The following is a 22,466-nucleotide window of genomic DNA, read 5'->3' as shown; positions in this document are numbered from 1 at the left end:
CCAGACCATGACACCCCGACCACCATGCTCGACTGTAGGCAGTTTCAGGGTCTTGGCAATTTTCTTATAGCCTAGGACGTCGTTAAGTTGAGCAACAATTCTTTTATTTCAGATCCTCAAAGAGTTCTTTGCCATGTTGAGCTTCCAGTGACCAGTATGAGAGAGTGAGAGTGATACCAAGTTTAACACAAGAAAAAGACAACTTCTCCTGCGCTCTGGTGTATAGCTCTTCAAAGTTTGATACCGACAGTTTTAAAAGGTAGTGTCAAAAAGGTCTTGCAGCCCTCCTCAGAATATTGAGTATTCAAATACTGGAGGAAACAAAACAAAAAAGTAAGACGCACTGACCTAGTGCATTACCATAAATAGAGCTTTATTAAAAACAAAACATATAGCAAAATGGCTACTCACAAACGAGTATTGATAAAAGGCATAATCACTACAATTGGGTCCATCACACCGAACATCCACACGTCCAGATCTGATGTCAGATGAATTGACTAATACCCCAACACAAACGGCTGATGCGTTTCAGGGGAGAACCCCTTTCCTCAGAGCTCCAGGGAGCTCAATGGTCCTCTGGCCACATGCACTCAGAGACCTATATATGTAACGTTAGCCTCCAGCGAGAAACCATTGCCCGTCTTGGCTCTGAGGACAGGGGTTCTCCCCTGAAACACGTCAGCCATTTGTGTTGGGGTATTAGTCAATTCATCTGACATCAGATCTGGACGTGTGGATGTTCGGTGTGATGGACCCAATTGTATTGATTATGCCTTTTATCAATACTCGTTTTGTGAGTAGCCATTTTGCTATATGTTTTGTTTTTAATAAAGCTCTATTTATGGTAATGCACTAGGTCAGTGCGCCTTCCTTTTTTGTTTTGTTTCCACCAAATGTAACACACCTGCTCCCCATTCACACCCGAGACCTTGTAACACTAACAAGTCACATGACACCGGGGAGGGAAAATGCCTAATTGGGCCCAATCTGGAAATTTTCACTTAGGGGTGTACTCACTTTTGTTGCCAGTGGTTTAGACATTAATGGCTGTGTTGAGGTATTTTGAGGGGACAGAAAAATTACAGTTATACGAGCTATACACTCACTACATTACATTGTAGTAAAGTGTAATTTCTTCAGTGTTGTCAAATGAAAAGATATAATATTTACAGAAATGTGAGGAGTGTACTCACTTTTGTGAGATACTGTATTGGCTAACATTCAGTAGAAAATGTATATGCTTCAGGCTGTCAGTTGGGGGATCGACTTCTAAAAATCTGTTCTCCAACCTTGTCTTTGCCTTGAATACTTGGGTCTGATCCTATGTATAATATTCCCTTCTCATACCTTCCTGGAAAAGGCTATAATTAATAGATACTGCAGCAACTTTCAGCTGAAGACTGGAACCATAAGCAAAAGTATGTCGCCAGCACACCAAGGATCCTTGAAAATAAGTCCAAACATTTATTTCATGATCACATCTCAATGTAAAGTGCAATGTTTCTGGGCTATGCAGGACTACGTCGTCAGACATGTGTTTGTCTTCCACCTCAGTGAAGATCCAGATATGCCATTCTTGTGCCCTGCTCCAAAGCACCCAAAGGAAATTGCTCTTGACTGTGAGCCATTAGATCTACTTCAAAGCAGCAGCTTCTATCAGGAAGGCTGACTTCCTATTCATCCTACCATCAGGACCTCACAAGGGACATTCTGATCCAAAGTCTACCATCGCTAGATGGATTGGACAACTCATCACCAGAGCTTACACTCTGAAGGACAAAAATGCCTCCTGCACTGTTACCCATTCCACCAAATAGATGGATGTTTCCTGGACATTTAAGCACCAAGCCTTTGTTGCATAGCTTTGTAAGCCACCACCTGGGCCTCATACCATATCAGCGTTCTAACAGGTGGATGTCCAGTCTTCTGCAGATGCAGTTTTTAGGCCACAAGATTTTTGGTTCTTTTCACCCTTGTTGTGGAGCCTATTGGCACAGTTTTTGCCCACATTTCTCATTCATTGTTTGGGCACATCCTAGTGTCTATGAATACTGGGCCTGTGTCCTGTACTGTACAAGTAACATAAAAAGGAATTTTGACTTGCCTGTAACTTCCTTATCTTGGAGTACAGTACAAGCCACAGGCCACCCTCCCCTCTATTTCTGGGTCACTCTGCATTGTTTGCTACAAAACTGAGTACTCACGGAGTGGATTAAAGCTATAAGGGGGTTGCCCAGGACACATGTCCTCAAAAACTTGCCAGTGCCCAATCGGCTGAAAATGCCAGCCTAGAACCAAGGGGCTATGAATACTCAGCCTACTGTATGCCAATATATGACATTTACAAGCAAGCAAGTTAAAATTCTTTTTGATGTTGCTCTCTTTAGGACATGACTCGAGTTCTGAATTAAGTGGGAAATAATAATTTTTGTCTAATTTTTATATTCTAGCCATGATGCAATGGATTCCTACTATGAATACATATGGGATGTGACCATTCTGGAGTATTTAACATGTATCCTTCAGCCAGATTGAAAAATATTGCAAATGATATTGATGAGTTGGATAAATGATCAGCGATTTGGACTGACCAGTATAATCGGGCATAACAAAAATCACTGTCCTTTATAGCAAACAGTCCACATAGCAACCAGATATTTGGATCTGCCAACCCAGCGGTCCCTAACCTTTTTGGTACCAGAGACTGCTTTACTGGCAACCAATTTTTCCAGGGACTGGTGGATGGCCTGGATATTCACGGAGTCTGTCCTTCGCTCCCCTTCACACCACAAACCCCCCCCCCCCCCCCTTTACAGTTACCTCCTTTTAAGCAGTTCCACTGTGTTTTCCGTGCCCCCTTTACATTACAGTTCAGTCCCCTTTACATTAATGTAATGTGGGCTGCATTGTAAAGGGGGTACTGTGATGATTTCAGTGTCCCTTTCACAGTGCAGCCTTTGTATATCAGTGTCCCTTGCAGACAAGCCCCCCTTCCCCCCTTTCCTCTCTCGCTGCTTCATCACATTGCCCTGCCACAGGTAGGACTGTTTAGGGGAGGCAGGGGCAGAGGCAGATTTCAGCCATATGTCTTTTCCTGGGTCTCTCGCCCCCCACGCTGATGTGACTCTGTCAGGAGCTGCCTATCTGGATGGAGGGGTGGGAGCTGCCCAACTTATGCTAACAAGCGGGTGATTAATACGAAAGACTCCTGCTCTCCAGAGCAGATCTCCAGGTCCTCCCGCCCCCTGTCCTGCTGACGGGATGACATCAGCAGTGGGGCTGAAGACCTGGGAGAAGAAACATGGGTTCTGTGCAACAGTCTAACAGCAGGAGGTGAGCAGCAACTACGGTCTGTGATGTCCTTGTTGGGACTCTGGTCCCCACTCACCTCCCAATGCACGGCCCGGCTATCCACAGACCATGAACCGCTACCGGTCCCCGGCCTGGGAGTTGGGGACCCCTGTGTGGATGTGTAAAAAGGAGAATTTGCTACTGTATCACAGTATGTCTATTTGGTACTTGTCCCATATGTAATCTCTTTAACTAGTATTTCAGATTTACACCATAAAAGGGGAGAGGTCGATAAAAGACAGATAGCGGTAAGTTAAATTTGTTTTTGTGTGGGAGTACCCCGATTTTAACCTGTTTGGGAAAATGCCATTCTAGTATCTTTGTGCCTGCCCATTGCCCAGATCCACCACTCCATCCAATAGACACAAATGTAAACATTGAATTTATTTATTTTTTTGTAACTCTGTGTATAATTGGGTACAACCACACCTGCCAAACAAATACAAAGAGATTTCCAAGCTCAGACTTATCAGCCAGCCAGTGACCAACCGATTTGCCCTGTCTAAGCCCTTGTACACACGGTCGGACATTCCGACAACAAAATCCGTCAGATTTTGTCCGAAACTGGTGTTGCATGCACACGGTCGGACAAAGTTGTCAGAAAATCCGATCATTCGTAACGTGATGATGTTTGTTCGTTACGACGGGACTACGTTCAGGCTAGTAGCCAATAGCTTTGGTCTAGGAATTTGATCTGAGCATGCGTGGCACTTTGTCCGACCGGAATTCTCTACAAACGATCATGTTGTCAGAAAATGTTATAGCCCAGCTCTAAAACGTCGGTCGGATATTCTGACGAAAACGGTCCGATGTAGCCCACACACGGTCGGATTATCCGACAACACAGTCCGATCGGACATTTTACGTCGGAATGTCCGACCGTGTGTACAAGGGCTCACAGTATGTATTAAGAACAGGGGTTTAGTCTGCACACATTTGCAAATACATGAATAAGCTACAGAGCACCATCAAGGCACCCTGTTTTCTGTATTCCTGACTCTAACTTCTGATAAAAAACAGTTCCTGTTCTTATCACATATTGTTAATACCGGTCAATTCGGTTGGTCGCTGGCTGGTTGGTAAGTTTGAGCTTGGAAATCTTTGTATTTGTTGACATATGTTGCCCTTCCAGGGCTCCTCTCTGCCCAAACCAGTTATATGTGGGAGCAGTGACCACTTGTTTGTATTTTGATTATATTGGTCAAGCAACGCACTGACATCTTTGCGGCCATAGTTCTGTGTTCACTGTGTTCCTGTAGCTTTTTAAGGAGGGGGGTGTGCTCCTTCCAGGCTCTAATCTACCAAAAGGCTCACCTGCTCTGTGCCTATCCATTAAAATGCATGCGCTTCCACTGTGGAGACTCTCAGAAATTTGAGTTGGGGACTAAAGAAAACAAGGTGCCTTGACGCGGCCTGTAGTTTTACATGTGTAAGCTTTGGCTGTACTTCTCCTTTAACCAGTACTCACTCAGGTCTAAAATGTGCCACAATACAGAACCTGGTGCCCGAAAATCACATTGCAGGCTGGCTCCGCAATCTTTCAGTCCAGTGTGGTTTAGCCTCGTGGGCTCTGAATTACCTTTTGCTACACCTGAGATCCATGAAGTTGGGGCAGGGGTGGTTGTACCTAATAATACACAGTTACAAAAAAAAAATTAAATAAATTAAATATTTTTACATTTTGTGTCTACGGCAGGGGTGTCTAAACTTTTTTCAAAGAGGGCCAGATTTGATGAAATGAACATGCATGAGGGTCAACCATTTTGCCTGACATTCTTTGAACCATTCAAATTCGGTTTAAGTGTGTTCATCTGAGCACTCATACACTGCCCAACAAGAATTCTCTTGCCTTTGTGTCTGTGTGTATAAGAGTGAATAAAATGATTTTGTATAGCGCTGCAATGTGAACTGAATCAAGGCAATTCAGGGTGTGGTGAAGAGATGAGTTTGGGCGTGTTATTCGTATACGTACCATATTTATCGGCATATAACACGCACCCCAAGTTTAGGAGGGAATTTAAAAGAAAAAAACTTTTAGGAGGGAAGTTTAAGGAAAAAAAAACTTACATTTAAATGCCCATCAATTGCAGCCTTATCAGTGTCAATTGCAGCCTTGCCAGTCATTTGCAGCCGTTTCAGTCATTTGCAGTCTTGTTAGTGTGTTTGCCATTTAAAAATGGCGCTGCCGAGATACAGAGCGGATGTCCTGTGTATCTCGGCGGCGGCCTTCGGCTATTTTCGGACGTTCTCTGTCACGCTCGGCAGTCCTCGAAGGCTTTCGGCTTTCCAAAAGCTGCCGAGAACGGCTGAAAATACCCGGAAGCCGCAGAGAGTGGCAGAAAGGGATAGAAACCGCGGGGGATTGGCGTATAACACGCACCCCCGATTTTAGGGGGAAAAAACATGCGTGTTCTACGCCAATAAATACAGTATTTATCAGCGTATAACATGCACCTTCACTTTAAGAGGGAAGTTTCAGGGAAAAAAATGTAATTTTAAATAAAGAACTGTGAAGCAAAATAAGGGTCAGTGTCATCTGCAGCCTCACCATTCCCATGAATGCAGCCTCGTAGGGGACAGGAAGGGGTGTGGAATGAGCACAAACAGATTACATAGGGTGGCCTCTTTAATACAAAGTCCCACCTCCTATGATAGACAGAACAGTTGTCCAATGGCAGCCCAGAAGATGGGACTTCCTATTAGACACCACCGAGTATACAGGAGCTTCTCCTGTATGTAATCTGATGGCGCTCGTCCCCGCCCCCACCCTGTCCCCTCTGAGGCAGTGCCAATAAATACAGTATATATCTTTTGTGGCCCTGGGGGCCACAAGATATATATATTTAAACCGGAACACGGGCCAGACTTTGGACATGCCTGGTCTATGGAATGGAGGATCACAGGACTGCGGATCATTTTGCACTCATGTGATTCATTTTTCAGCAGCCAGTGGGCTAAAGCTCAACAGTCACCAGCTTTTTGCTGGGTGTGTGTTTTTTTGTTTGGTTGCCTTCCTCTGCATCAATGGGGGGTTTTGGTTTGTTTTTTCTGTTGGTTGAACTAGATGGGCCTATTTCTTGCAACTATGAACTAATGTCGGTTGCTGGAATCCAGCTTGCAATGTAGTTGTATCCACATTGAGTGAACCCCATAGTTCAGCAGTCCCCAACCTGTTTGGCACCGGGGACCTGTTTCCTGGCAGACAATTTTTTTTAATGGACTGGATATTCAGAGTCCTTCCATAGCGCCCCCCCTTTTTACAGCGTCTACATGTTACCTTAATGTAAAGGTAACCGGGGCTGCACTGTGATGATTGTACTCCTCTTTATATCACAATGCCTCTTGCGTTCATGTCCCTATTCAGATACTTCCTTCAGGTCTCCATTACTAGGCACGGATCAGTCTTGCTGTATGTCAAGAAGAGCAGGCCTGTTCCTGTATAACACAATACAGTATACTTCTTCATAGAGAGGTTCACACGTCTAGGCATGCCGCAGGCCCAGTTCTTGCAAGGTAGTGTCTGCCTGGCTCATCAGCAGACCTTGGCACATTAGTAGTCTCATACTGCAGGAAACATGGGGAACCACTTACTGACTTCAGCAACTTAATCAACTGGGATTAGGTCTTCTGCCTTGGCAGAGTTAGAGCGATCCTCAGGTTTCTTCCTTTTGTTTTGGCTTTCTAAGACATATGCCCACAGCTGTAGAATTCTTCTGTTCTTTGCTGCACTAGATCTGGAGGTTCAGGAACATCCCTAGACTTATAAAAAGACAAAACCATTCTTCAGGATGGTTGCTCCAAACGTATTTCTTGCATACCAGGGAGGATAGTTTCTGCTATCTTCAACCATTCTGGTAGTTTGTAACTCAGACTGATACTGGAGTCTAATAGCCTTTCTCTTGCCTACCCCTTAGCCATTGAGGGTCAAAGGGCTGAGCTTTTCAGGCACGCTGCCTCATCGGGTCTTGGATTTGGATATTGAGGCCTGATTCACACCTTAGCATTTTTTAGTGCTTTTTGAAGATTTACACTACAGAACGTGTTCCATAGGAAACCATGTTAAATGGACTGTAGTGTAAAAAGCACTAAAAATGAATAGGTGTGAATCAGGCCTAATTGAAGAAATGGGGCTTTATGCAACCTTTCCCTATACGTTAACTACATCGAATTAACCTATTCTATACTAGGGATAGGCTGATTGTGGAAACCACATTTATGAATTATGTCCCATTCCCAGATCCTGCAGTAACCACTGCTGTTTTTTCCCGTATCCAGATAAAAGCCATTGGGCAACCAGAACTGAATGCCAGTAACCCTGAGGAAGTGCTGCAGTTAGCTGCACAGAGGCGGAAAAAGACCTTTCTCCAAGCAATGGCTAAATTGTATTTCTAAATTGTCATGTAAGTGTGTATATATAATTATGCCAACACAAAATAAATAGCAACAGTTTATTTTATACATATTTACATTTGTACAAAAATCTCATTTCAGCCTGAGACAATATACAGGTTGTAACTTTACAAATGTACATTTTATTTTCCTGAACAGTGGTGTAAAAACGTGATAAAAAAAAAAAAAAAGACATAAAATTGCCAGCTTGTTTTTACAGCTGAGCAAACAGGCAAATGACCTGCCTTGTTATTAAAGAAAAAAATATTAAATCTATCTAGCAGCATCACATTTTATAACTGCACTGAAGTTTCACAGTACATAAGAAAGGCAACAGATGTAGAATCAATGAACATGGCACACAAGGTATTTCATAGCTTAGACCTTGATGGTTTATGTTTATAAAGAAATGTATACCTGTTTAAAAAGGGAAGAAAACACCCCAGTATAGTGTAAGGATTTAGGCTGGGCTCACACCATTTTAAGTGGGATCTCCACATCCAATTCGCAGGAGATTTGGACAGGCTCTCTATGGAGCCGGTTCACATATCTGTGCAGCAGGTCTGGTGCATTTTGTAGAAAAATGCCAATGCGTCTTTTGCTCAAAATTCGGGCTGAAATAGTGAACCAGCATGCACTGGACCCCTGCTAGGAACCAAGCCTGAATAGAAGGGGGTGGCATTACAGTTAGTATGTACTTAAGTCACAGCTTCCCTGATTTGCAACAAACTGTAATCTGCCAACTTGCAGACAAAAGTTAGATTATGGAACAGGGCTTTTTTTTTTTTTTTTTATGCATGGCACATTACATGTTTTTTCCCATGTCTTGCTTAGAAATATATACTTTTTTTTTTTTTAAGACTTTATAGCATCATCTTAATGCTGTACGTGTAGCATGCTATACAGATTTCATTAGTGGCCTTGGTCACGGGTTGCAAAGTCTGAGCTAGGAAACAATTAGCCCTTTTAAGTACTGTGGATTTGATTTACTAAAAACTGGAGAGTGCAAGATCTGGTGCAGCTCTGTATGGTAGCCAGCTTGTTTTTTAAATTGGTCAAAGTTCAAATTAAAAACGCAAAAAAAAAAAAAAACACTAAGCCGATTGATTTCTATGCAGAGCTACACCAGATTTACTAAATGCACTGACACTACTGTGGAGAAGCACATTGTGAAAGAAGACACTGGCAGTTGTAATGCAGGTTTTAAACATATAAATGCACCTGAAATTAACAAACCTTGCTTTACCATTATAGAAACAGATCAGTGCATATACTCCTATAGGGTCTGCCTTTATTAATAACCCATAGACGGCTAGGTTTATGTCAGTCAGTCAATGTAAAGGATGCCATGTGCCACCTACAGCTAAACTCTAAAATAGGTAGCCACAGCTCAAAAGCACCATTTATAGCCGTTGGACAATTACAACAATGTCATTCACAGCCACAGTTTGAACAAGCCCTAATGTTCTTGAACCCGACCGATCACATCTGATATTTAAATAAAGCATAAAAAGGTGTAAAAAAAAAAAAAAAAACAGGATAAAAGCATGTAAACCAAAACACACTGGGGGAGGATTTACTAAAACTGCAGAGTGCAAAATGCGGTGCAACTGCATACAAACCAGGTTTTATCCAAAACTTAACTGAACAAGCTGATTGGCTACCATGAACAGCTGGGCCAGATTCTGAGCACTGCAGTTTTAGTAAATCTCCCCCAATGTATAATACAGTTTGCCAATGCCCTTGAGGCATGGCAGTATTTGTTTATTAAAGAGGCTTGGTACTTCTGCAACAGCACTCAACAGTATTGGCAATATTAGAGGAGATGTTAAGACTAGAAAACACTTTCACCTCCATCCCAGGTTAAAGTTTGTTGTAGTTTAAAGGGACCTGAACAGGGCTTATAAACACCTTTTTTGCAGCAAAGGCAGTTAAAGCGCATTGTTTTTCTGGCTGGATCAGTTTCTTTTGCACTTGAACCCATAAGGCACCTTTTCACACAGGCAACAGGCAATCAGGTCTGCCAGTCAGTTTTTCAGGAGGACCCGATTGAACCCTCCAGTCTCTTCTATGGAGACACAGCTGGCAGTGGACAAATGTCTGCTAACACCCACCACAATCCAATCATGTCTGCCAAAAAACAGACAGATGGGGGAACTATTCCCCAGCCTTCTGGTGGATCCGCTTGCCCCAGGGAGGACAGTGGGCTGTGTAGAGCAGGCACAGACCTATCATACAGCAGAGATCTCTTCCCTCCCCTGACTGAACTTGCAGACCCCATGTGAAATAGGCCCCAAAAAAAAAAAAAAACAATTCAGTAGGAAGATTACCACCCCTTACCAGGCACTCAAAATATATATATATATATTTTTTTTCCTCTCTGAGACAGCAGAATGAGCTCATGACGTATACAAAGACCAAATATACAGCTCTCTCATGGGCTCATGCTGCTGGATCTGTCATGTAGCATTGGCGTGATGCAGGCCCAGCACAGTTCAAAAAAAAAAAAAAAAATTCCCCCCGCCCCCCCTTTTAAAAGAAAGGCTAGTGGAAGACTAATCTCTAGTAGCATGTTAAACATCAGAGCAATAATCCAACAATTTAGCTCAATAGCCCAACACTCACTGTCCATGCAGATGTCTGATCAGTTCTCTTGCCAAAGTAGCAGTCCTGATCATCTGCATACTGGGGAAGGGGAGATTGACATAACAATCATAGTCAAAACCATTTTTTTTTTTTTAGGCACCCCAACAGTTAAAATAATCCACACGTAACATTTTAAACAGCAGGGTAAGGCCTTCCTTACATAAAGCACCAGTTATCACATGTGTAAAATATCTAAAACCATGCATTGATGGGAAACCTTGGAGCAGTTGCCACCTGTGATATATACACAGCACAAGGAAAGGGGTCTGATGAAATAGCTGCATTGTAAAAATTGTAACACCCAGCAGGCATTGTATGGTCCTCCTTCCTTATGTATAATAAAACATAAGTTTGAGCTTCATATAGCAATCTCCTTACGAGTAAGGATATAATACTTGATGCCCCAAAAACCAGCTGAATAGAGCAGTAAAAGTTCTTCAGATCTAGAAACTGTGTTCTAGTAAAATTGCAAGCTGCCTGTGTAGATCCGGATAATAAATAAGTTAGTAAACTACATTACAAAAAGCACTTAGGCAACAGTGCAAGATCAATGACGTTGAGTTGAAATAAAGCTTGGTCCAGCTCCCATGCAGCACAATATCCACAGAAACATCCAGGAGACCCACATCAACTATCCCAATGGATCAATCGCCATTATAAAATCTGAGTCTTCTCTGTACTCTTGGGGGGAGTTAGAATGCCAGCAACCGCCATAGGAGACTGTTCTTCCACCACCACTGGTTCAGCTCTCACCTTGACATTTTCCTGCAGAAGAGAATTACATACAGTTGTTTGCAACCTTGTCTTGTTTTATACATAACTGTCCCCATTGTCATTCACATAATACATTCAAACTTGGGTCTGCCATTTGTATTTACCCCTGTCTAGCGTCCCCTAGACATCAGGATCTATTGCACCACATTTGTATTTACCCCTATGAAGGAAAAGCCTAGCAAAAAATGCATGGAGTATGCAAGAAAAATCCTTGTACTCAGTAACGCAAGTAATCGTGAAACACTTGTCACGCCTACTCATTCCACTGGATATCTGCTTAAGTCCCGATTATCAGTAGAGGTTTGTATCTGTAAATATTGTGCATAGCCAATATAGCAGTAACTTGTAGGGTGCAACCGCTAAGATGCTGACTATGGCCATTTCTTACCACCATAAAAGGGATACTCCCATTGCCATCTAAACAAAAAAAAAAAAAACCCTCTCCCTCACCTTGTAAAACATGCTTAAAAGCATGTTTTACAAGGTGAGGGAGAGGGTTTTTTATTTTTTTTCTCATCAAGTTTTGTTGAAGCCCTTAATGCATAGGTGTGAACCAGGCCTTAATTTTTTTTTTTTTTTTGTGCATTTTCAGTTTTGCAGAAACACACTACAGTCCATTTAACATGGTTTCCTATGGATGTAGTTCACATCTGTGCATTTTAGGGAAAGGGCCAGGGATTTGTTTTTGGTTCCATAGACTTCAATGGGTCAAAAATGTATATTGCTAAATGCAACTGCATAGGTGTGCATCAGGCCTAAAGCAGTAGTAAAGCCCACTATGACTTTTGCCAATAAGGGTTAGCTGTAGGTAAAATGAATACCTCCTAAACATGCACCATTTAGGAGATATTCACACTGGATGCAGCTGATGTCATCACCAGTACATGCGCTCTGAAGGTCCGGCATACAATTCCGGAAACAAGGGTGCACATGCACGATGTCATCATGGCTCCAGCCAATCTCACAGCCGGAACATATGTACCCAGAAGACAGACTGGGGGAAGATAGCAGCCCTCTCAGCTGTGAGTGTGCCATGGGAGGGCTTTATTCTAAAAGTAAAGTATGTAATGGGAAGGTTGCACAGATTTTAATGCTACAGTCCCTGTTTTTTTTTTTTTTGACCTAAAGGCCAATTTCACCTCACAGCTGGGTGTCTAACCACATTTCTACCATAAATCTGTATACGATAAAAACAGGCAAGTATATTTAAAAAAAATAAAGTGACAGGAAGGTAAAGTGTTAACACTGTAGTACAATATCTACAGTATTTTTTTATCAACCATAAAACAAAGCAATGTCACACCAGCTATAATTTCTGCTATATCTTTCTCTAGAAGACAGAATGTCAGTACACATACCAGCATGTCAAGGTAGTTCAAGTGAGTTTGGATATTGTGTCGATCTTCTGCAGAAACCTTCTTAAACACTTTCAGTTTTACCGGTGGGTTTCTCTGCACCACTTTTGCAAATGGGCTCATCCAGCAGACACATTGAGAAATGTCTTCCCAATTCAGACCTATTAGGAAATAAAGCAATATTAACTCATGCCAATCACCAGTGCCATGAGGAACTTTTGCATACATTTTTGAGATTCAGAATCCTCATCTGCCAAAATTAAGTGACCCATCCACTATGGGCTTAGGGGTAATGTTTGTTTTTCTTAGCAAGTCAAACCCACAAGCAGGAGAGGAATACTACCTGGAGCCTCCCACACCCAGTGTCAATTCAGTAAGGGCCGGTTCACACTGCGACGCGAGGCGACACGGCTCGCCTCGCCTCGCTCCCGCAAGTCGCCCCCATTCAGTACTATGGAACCGTTCTGAGAGGAGCGACTCGAGTCGCTCCGACTCAGAAAAAAGGTTCCTGTACTACTTCGGGGCGACTTCGGGGGCGACTTGCATTGACTTCTATGCAGAAGTCCTCTGCAAGTCGCCGCTGAGCTCCCCGCAAGTCGCGGCGAGGTAAGTCGGAGACGCCTCGCCGTGGCTCGCTGTGTGAACCGGCCCTAAAGCCGTAGAGGGGCAAACTGTGAAGGGGGAACTCAAATAGGGCAGCTGCCATTCCCAACTTTTTTTTGGGGGGGGGTGTATTAAAATAGCCCTATTGCCAACAGGGATAAGAGGAGGGAAAAAAAAAAAAAAAAAAAAAAAGTGGAGCAAGCACACACAGAAAACCCTTACCTGTTGCCTTTGCTACTACTTCCATTGAAGTAAAGTGGTATAAAGCTGCAGCTGCCAGAATCCTATACTGGAAATCCAGAGAGGTAATATGGAGGATGCATAGATCTAGAAGCTGCAATGACAAGCACAAATCATTTATTTACAGGACACCATTTGGTTAGGAGTTTTATTGTCTGCAATTTTTTTTTTTTTTTTTTTTTTTTTAAACAGGACTAGTAAAAAACACAGAAGTCAAATTGGAAACTTAAAATGGCATACCTAAAACTACTAAGGTAATCCTTTTGAGAGACTGATGCTTAACAAGGTTAAATATTGCTCACTCACAAAATGGCTGTATTCATTCAGTTGTCCAGCAGAAGGAAACCATTAAATAGCATGTGAGGTCATTTGCCATTAACAGCTGAAGCTTGAAGAGCTGGTCCACCCAACAGAGAGACAGGTCAGGCCGCGATCTCACCATTGAGAGAAACCTTTTAGTAGCTTGGAGCTTGAGCAGGTATTTTTGGCGTTTAAAAAAAAAAAAAAAAAACCCACACTGCAATTGTTGGGTCAAATGTGTTAGCCGCTTTCCCAGTACCTTACTTGTCTTTGAACTGGAACAAGCGTGCCATATACTTGACCCAGTTAATTAGGTAGGGCAGAAACCAGTCCTAAGGCCTTTACCTACAAACAGTCTGCATATTGGCTTTCATATATTTCTATATGTAAGAATACTCTTTGCACTCCCAGTGCTTACCTGTGCTATTTGGATGAATTGTTCCTGTGAATACTGAGGTAGAAGAAGCTTAGGGGACTCTTTCAGAGACGAGACTTGAAGATAAAGATTTAGCCAGCCGACTGCAGTCATGGGACTAAGTTCCCATTTTAGAGCCTAAAAATTAGAATAAATAGGACATCATTAATTATCAATACGGATTACAAATCCACAACCTTCTAACAGCTGAACGTCACACGACATACCTTCAGTATAATGAGTTCAATTTGAATAATATCTTCCTCACTGCAAGCCCCATCAGTAACATAGGCAAACTCATGAAGTTTAGGAGGATAGATTTCCTGAAGGGAGAGAAAAAAAAAAATACATTACATACTGACAAAAAGATACATGAAGCATTTAGAAATCACTTTTCCCCATCAAAAAAAAAAAAAAAAAAAAAAAAAACACTATTGTCCCCCATCCATTTTGTGTTGGAATAAATGCCTGCATTTACTTGCCCATTCCCATCAAAAGTAACATGGATTTATATCTCCATAGCACATGAAGAGAAGGCAGCTTTACGAAATTAAGGGCCTTGCAAGAGTGCCTATTTCACTACAGTAAACTTGAAGTCATAAGGAGCTGCAGTGTCGCATCACTCCCATTTGTGGGGCAGTATAAACCCCACCCCTTTAGTTTATCTATGATCTATCTATATCACATACACACCTCCCCAAAACAAAAAAGCAATTTGTTTGGCACCACGGGTGCACTAGGATGCCTTCCCCACCCCACCCTCCCCCCCCCCCCCCTTTTGTATAATCAAAAAAAATAATCAATCTACACACCAAGAACTGCACTTACCTCGATTTTCGAAGCAATGAACAAGCACGTCACCCCAATTAGCTGGAGCATGCCTTTGCTGATAGACGTCTGTGTTAACATAAATCTGTCGAAGAAATCTTGAGCAAGGTAAAAGGTTTCTCTATGCAGTGAATAAACTTCTGAAACCTGATTTAAAGAGAAATAAGATCAATCATAATGGGATCATGCACGGTCAACCAATACATAAAGAGCCACCATTTAAAAGTACCAAAAAATAAGTAAGCAACCCCAACATATGTACTTGCTTCAAGGCACCATCCAGGTCCACACATAGCATACAGATGCATGGAGTAGTTAACCACATGAACGAGGCCCATTTTTTTTTTTTTTTTTTTTTTTTTAAACCTTCCAAATGGCCAGGCAGCGCCGGCTTTAAGAGTTTTATGAAGCCGGGGAGGGGCTTTAAGAGCACAGCGGTCACACGATACAAAAACTCCCTTTCGCTGAGCGTGCCCTCAGCACAGCTGTATGGACAGCTATTCACGCAAATATGCAGCCCCTGTGTGCGAAGGGGCCACATTTGCGTGCGGCCGGCGCCAGTAGGTTAACATTAAATATTTTAACACAGGTACAGCTTTTAAATATAAGTGAGCACTAAACTATCACCGCTAATAGTATAGAACAAGCTTTATGGAGGGCAATCAAAAACACCAAACAGGCGTATGCACTTACCTCTATTAGCCAGTCCAATAGAATCGAGCGCATGTCAGGAGTTAGTGCACTGTGCGGTTGAAGCATCTGGCTTGAGTGGATGTATTTGTTCTCTTTGCTCAGCAGCTTAAGCCACACATCTTTTGAGTTGCCCCAACTAAAAAGCAAACAAATATATAATTAAATTAACTGTAAAATGGTTTTTGCCCTACGTTTCAAATTAATGTTTTTTAATTGGATCACACCCCCTTCTCTGTAGAGAATTAAAATGTACTTTTAAACATTCTTTCAAAGCCCAGATAAGTTACGAAGTTCCACCCCACCCAATCCCCTTTCACTGCAGGGGAATTGGGTGATAAAGCATGATAATTGCAGGGTTTAGTTGTAAATGAAAAGGATTATGGATGAAGGGGCAACTCCCACCTGAGGTCTGGTAACGGAGATGGAGTGATGAAGAGATTCTGGAACCGGTATCGCGTGAACCTTGAGACATCAGGAGCATCGGGAGATTCCTTTTGTGGAGTTTCAATAAGAACACATGGGGTAGTCGCTCCAGCTGTTATCTGTGACCAGCAGCTCTGCAGAAAATAAAGCAGACAGATTAATGTACACCATCACTGCCAATGAAAGGTCTACCACAACTGATAAAAGAATTTGCAGGAAACTACACCCATAAAATGCAGGACAGCAGTCTTAACAGCAAGCTGTTTAGTGCTACAACCAACAAGGGACGGGTCTAGTTAAATGGAATAAATACTGTTAACCAGTACTACCAGTCAAAACCTGAGCCTGAAATGGATGTTACTACAGGATTCCCCCCTCACCACACATTTAAGCTAAGGTGACAAAGTCCATCACAAAACCTTAGTTTATCTCCATTATAAAACAGAGGGTGCACATGTCTGTACACCAGTGACCACATACATCGATACCAAGACCGACAGCTGTCAAAGTCAGCAGAGTACTGCTGGAAGTTATCAGACCTACACGCCACTATAACCGCTCCAGAAGTTAACTGCCACATCTTACGCCTACTCCTTGAAAAGCGATTTTAGCCATACTTCTCCTGTAGGTCACAGGGGTGAAGTTCGTTCTGTACACCTGTGACCCGTTTTCAGCCAACAGCAGGCTAAATTCTGTCAGCTGACATCACTCAACTGGTCCATGGCTGGGATCCACCCAGATGCCTGGACTGGCACCCGGCTCAGCCTCTCAGAGATGCACTGAGAACCTGAGCCAGCCCCTCCTGCCCCCTCCACAGCCCAGTGCTCCAGTGAGCACTGGAGGGGCAGGGAAGAGAGCCAGTGACCGACAGTCCCAGCTCTCTGCTCAGAGGGGAGAGCTGAGCAATCAATGGTGCTTTAACGCTCAGTTCTCACTGCACAGCTAACAGGGCACAGATGCAGCATCGGATCAATGCTGCATCCAACTAGGAGATTATAAGTTTGTTTTTTGACAGCCCATACTTCTTGTTGAAGTTACCTGGATCTCATAGTTGTGTCTCTTTGTGTCCTGTAGATGTTCTTGTGTTACCTTTGTTTCCTGTAAAAGAATACAGTCATAAGATTAACAATCAAGTCTACCCAAAGCCTTCATTTAGTCTGACTATATGCAATTCATCTCTCATGCTGTAGTCAATTGCTGGCTACACATAGCTTTGTTTAAAATTTATTTTAAGATTTCCCCCATCCATGCTAACCGTGCATTTGGGGGCACTATTGTATTCGGTGGCCGCAGTTGCCTGAATACAGATGCACGGCTGAACATTAACTGCAGTAATGTGCTAGTTGGCAGATTATTTCCCACCCAGCTGTGCCGATTTTGTGGAGCCAAGGAGGTGCTTGCAGGGCCACTTGCATTATGGGTGATTCAACAGGAAATCAACTGAAATTCAGAATGTGCATAGGGGCCTTAAGTCAAGCACTTCCCCTAAGAGCAGCCAAACAACCCCAAGGCCAACTTGGCACATCATAGCTTTCCCTTTGCTCAGATGAGACCAGATTTTCCAGTGTGAACCCAGTTCTACAGTGCCGAGTTTGTAATACAGAATGCTCTGTAAAGTTGTGTGACCATGATGCAAATTGAATCCTAAAATAATCCACCAGTCTGCTTCTGCAGTGCGCCACTTCTAGCTGATCCCAGCATTCACCAGAGCTTATCAGAGTGCAACTGCATGACTCCCTTCCACAAAGTACCCTAAAGTGCACACACCCAGGGAACCCACGCTGCCTTGTGTTAGGAGGTGGCTTGGTTCCCTCTGACAGTGACTGAGGATGGGTCTTGGGGGGGGTTGGGGATTTGGGCTACCTAGCAGATAACCCTACCAGCTACTCCCAAGGTAGCCAGTTAGGTAAAGGAGCAGGAGAAAGAAACAGCCAGAGAACGAGGCCTCCCTCACCCAGATTCCAGGTGATGTATCTCCTCTGTATAGAGGAAACACTAAAGCTGACTAGTTGGGCAGAAGGACTCTCTTTTAAAGTCTTTGATGAGTTTCCTGTTACAAGGAGGTTCCTACATCTCATCTGCTGTCCTGGAAGACGATATGGCAAAAAGTTCTTATACAAAGTCCCGCAGTGACTTATCACAACCCACGCCAGTAAAGATGGCGTCCGGTTGGTTACTACATACACATATAATTCTATTGAATTAAGTTTGCATGTAGACAGAAAACATATGGCCCAAGGTGTCAACCACTGTATGGGCCTACCTCAGCTTTTCGCTTTCTTACAGTAATTCCAGATGGACATTGGTTTTCCGTATCAGCGTTACCATTTCTTGCTTGTAGACGACCACTGTAATTAATAAAAAAGTTGAACATAGGTTAGGTTATTTTCTTTAGTTGCTTTTTAGTTATATGCCAGACATGACTACAAGACATACACCTATCCAACCATCAACCAGGTGACTACCAGCTGTATATTTGGCCTACAAGGCATAATAAGTTCTGAATGTTGCAGAAAAGCCTTCAACATGCTGGAAAATTTTTTGCACAATAAAGTAAAACTTTCTAGCCGAGTGTGTGCCACATTGCCCTGAGTTAGGTAGTTGGGTCCTGGTGATGCGAGAATGTCATCGTTTTATTTAGCACGAAACAAAAAACGCACACAAAATATATGCATCTGATATAAAAGTGACCTTAAACCCTGGAGCACTATACACTTATCTGTGCTTGGCAGCCCATTCCTGGTGATCTAGCACAAGCACATGGGAGGGCATTGCTTAAATGCCATGGTCTCCAAACTGTGGCTTGCGGGCTGAATATGGCCCTTTGCTTACATTTATTTCAGCCTTTGGGGCACTATTCCTCCTCCCAATGACACCAACGATGGGGCACTATTCCTCCTCCCACTGACCACCATGTCTGGGGGAATGGTTTACTCTCACCGACCCCAGGACATTTTCTACTCTCAGGTTTGAAGCACAGTAAACTGGACCTTTGGAAGGTTTGGAGACCTGTGCGTTAATGCATTAGAGTCCCATTGAAAATTGATCTGTCCTCAGATTCTAAGCAAATTGTATATGAATGCACCAACTCCATTCATTCCCATAGATGTTCTGTAATCACGGCACATTATCATCGCCCCCCCCCCCCCCGGAGCCAAGAAATCTAGGCCTCATTCAACCAGGCATACCATAGTGTATGTCCACGTGAGGGCCAGATTTGCCTGCACAGGTGTCCCATGCACCCAATCCCTTTCATGTCAATGGCAGCCTGCATTGACACAGCTGCTACTCCCATTTTCTGCCAAAAACAGCCCTGGCAAAGGCGTATGCCCATGTGAATGTGGTCAAACTGAACATTCCGTTGCTTGAAGAATGAAAGTGGCACATACGATTGTGCCACTTGTGTTTTTTTTTTCTAGACATAATCCAGCTATTGCCCGCTACAGCCCCAGAGATCACCCCCAAAACTAGAGCCTGGGCAGCCATGATCCCTGACCTGACTGTACCAGAAAATGGAACAAGTGCACTGAAAAATGTTTAAAAAACAGTGCGATACAAAACAACGTGTATGGGAGGAACCATGAACAACGACTTACCTTCTTCTGGACATTATTCAGAAATGAGGAACTTTCTGCAAAACACAAAACAAAGTGTTACTTATGATGACATTATACATGATTGTTTATATACTTTATTTTATTGCACAACATTGGGGGAGGGGGTTCAGTATGCTGTGTCAGATCCGTGTATAGTGAGCGAATACTGCGGTGCTGTATACCATGGTGAGGTACAAAACACATGTGCGAGTCCCATGTACAAGGCTCCTGCTCACATGTGCCAGTAAAACCAGGCAGTGGAAGGTGAGGGGCTGGACAGGAGGGGGCGCTCTGACAGCAGCTGCCCCACAGTAATGTTGGCCCTGGTTGGGGTCCGGGCCCCTCAGGACACCCCCTAAACTGTAAGGCCAGGTATACACCAGTGTGGTGCATGTTGGGCGCAGTGCGATTACATGCTTATTTTACACATTTTAAAAAAAAAATTTGGCGCGTTCCCATTGACTTCTATTAGAGCGCGCATCAAAGTCTCAGATGCTGCATCCTGGGTGCGCCTTCAAAAAAAACGTGTTCTAATAGAAGCCAATGGGACGCGCCTAAAACCGCGAAAAATAAGCATCTAATCACATTGCGCCCAACACACTGTGCAGCCATGTTACTGCGGCCAGACCGGGAATTCCATAGGAGGTGCCGCCACACACACAACTAATGCCGATCTACGGGACTGCCCTGAGGTTGTGTGTGATGCTCAGGATTGTGACATGTAAAGGGTTAAATCAGGTGGTGACATCTCCCCTCACTGCCTGCTAAACACCACTGAGAAGCGATCAGCTTGTGGATTGCTTTTCAGAGGGGTGGTGGCCCCTGCCCCACATGTGAATGAGCCCCATCTTGTGCACAACGACTCAGTGAGAGAGAGCCACACACACACACATACATATATATATAAAATCACCCCATCTAGGTCCATACAGCTGGTATGACAATGATGTGAGGAGACTGAGAAGTGGCAGCAGGTGAGGGGTTAATGTCCCGGTACAGGGATCAGTCCGGTAATCGGTGACAATCAGAAGTTGATAATAGAGATGTGAGGTGTCAAGGAGGGGGAATGGTTTTGGGGTGCGGGGTGGGGGATGGGTATCCGGTCTCCTGGGGCCCCCGGCCCGCACTCTCCCGCCAATCAGTGAGGAGGACACACCGGCTGGGCCCCGGAGAGGACACACAGGGGCCCCGGGCTGAGCGGGCTTCTTCCGCGCCAATTTATCGGCGCCCTCCGCCTTCCCTCCAATACCGGGCTGAGGGGGCGGGAGACACTCCGACACCCGGATCCGCCAGATGGAGATTACCCGCCACCCCATCCCCCACTGTGTGCACTGGGGACGACGACACCGATCACCCCGCACCATCCACCCCCAACAACATAAACCCCATCACCCCCACCCAATCACCTCCTGCACCTGGGGGGCATTAACCCCTTCACTGCCAGAGCTATACAATACACCCCCCCCCCCCATTATCCCCTGCACCCCCTTTACTGTCCTTACCATTCATTCGCCTCTACAATTAGAGAATATTCACCTATACAAATAGTTATCCATATCCATATATATATATATATATATATATATATATATATATATATATATATATATATATATACACACACACACACACCTAATACTCCTCACCCCAATACCAACCCCTGTACCCCCTCATTGCTCTATTTGGGGAGGGGGGTATGATCCATTAACCCCTGCATTGCCGCCAATACAAGGAGCTGCCCATCAATGGAGACATACACAGGCCTTTATTAACCCCTTCATTGCTGGGGGGTGTATATATATATATATATATATATATATACACATCCCAATAAGAAGTCTACAGCCAGGATCTACACCCCCCCTCCCCCCATATACCGCCATACTGAGGGGGGGGGGGGGGCAGCTGTTAGCTGGATGTGTTAACCCCTTCACTGCTGGACAATATACCTCATCCCCTATTCTAGAGCAAGAAATCTGGAGCCAGGATCAAATCCCCCCGGATCTGTGTCCCCCATTGTACCCCCGGATCTGTGCCCCCCCCCCCCCCCCCGTTGTCTATCTCCAATTAACCCGCTCAGTGCCAGCTCCCCCCACACTGATCAATAAGCATGCAGCCAGTGTGATCAGTCATCAATGTCCCCATCCCCCACCCTTCCCGCCCCCGATCTGCACACACTTGGTGTCCGGACACAAGACGCGGGATCCCCGGTCCCGCTCAAATACGAGACGCCCGCAGTGTCCGACGTGTCTTCCGGGTGTGCGGGGACAGAAGGGGACAAGCAGAGAATTGAATTGAGGGAACATCCCGCCAGCCCCACACTCACCGATCACACAACACACACCGACCTCCGCTCACCGGATTACAGCTGATCAGCTGGCGCCAAGCCTCTATATACCGGGAGGAGGGACTGCGCATGCGCCCCGCCCCCAGCCACTCTGCAGGTTGCCCCCACTGGCTACTAGACAAGGCTGGGGGAGGGGAGGCTTGTCACCTTACTGTATTCCTGGACAGGGACACCCAGGTGTGAGGGGCTGGGGGAGGGGAGGCACTGCTCTCTGTATATAGGGGGTACATAGAGGGGTGTATAGTCCCTATAGGAGGACATAGAGGGATTTACACCTCCTGGGGGGGCTAGGGTACATCTATAGGGGTGTATAGATAGGTATACACCTCCTGGGGGGCTAGGGTACATCTATAGGGGTGTATAGAGAGGTATACACCTCCTGGGGGGCTAGGGTACATCTATAGGGGTGTATAGATAGGTATACACCTCCTGGGGGGCTAGGGTACATCTATAGGGGTGTATAGAGAGGTATACACCTCCTGGGGGGCTAGGGTACATCTATA

General features: G+C 44.3%; 2 protein-coding genes across 2 annotated transcripts in view; one reads left to right on the top strand and one right to left on the bottom strand.

Annotated features, from left to right (window-relative positions):
- Window positions 1-7,816, top strand: part of INTS8 (integrator complex subunit 8) — a 90,172-nt gene extending 82,356 nt beyond the window's left edge. Inside the window, exons 26-28 of the mRNA XM_077493056.1 lie at window positions 2,454-2,518; window positions 3,559-3,602; window positions 7,630-7,816. Of these exons, the coding sequence (XP_077349182.1) occupies window positions 2,454-2,518; window positions 3,559-3,602; window positions 7,630-7,746 (226 nt within the window). The 3' untranslated portion in view covers window positions 7,747-7,816. The remainder of the gene's footprint in view (window positions 1-2,453; window positions 2,519-3,558; window positions 3,603-7,629) is intronic.
- CCNE2 (cyclin E2) lies at window positions 7,789-22,035 on the bottom strand. The gene is made up of 12 exons (XM_077493057.1): window positions 21,943-22,035; window positions 19,617-19,651; window positions 18,284-18,368; window positions 17,059-17,118; window positions 16,000-16,154; window positions 15,598-15,733; window positions 14,905-15,051; window positions 14,304-14,399; window positions 14,080-14,214; window positions 13,344-13,455; window positions 12,522-12,679; window positions 7,789-11,154 (listed from the first exon to the last, which is right to left on the bottom strand). Exons 2-12 carry the CDS (start codon window positions 19,628-19,630, stop codon window positions 11,044-11,046), a joined length of 1,209 nt encoding a protein of 402 aa, XP_077349183.1. The 5' UTR covers window positions 19,631-19,651; window positions 21,943-22,035; the 3' UTR covers window positions 7,789-11,043.
- Between the last annotated feature and the right edge of the window lie 431 nt (window positions 22,036-22,466).

Source organism: Lithobates pipiens, unplaced genomic scaffold (assembly GCF_037356315.1).
Source record: "Lithobates pipiens isolate NorthernLeopardFrog02 unplaced genomic scaffold, aLitPip1_a1.2 Scaffold_19, whole genome shotgun sequence".
Taxonomy (NCBI): domain Eukaryota; kingdom Metazoa; phylum Chordata; class Amphibia; order Anura; family Ranidae; genus Lithobates; species Lithobates pipiens.
This window is presented reverse-complemented; position numbering and strand designations above follow the sequence as displayed.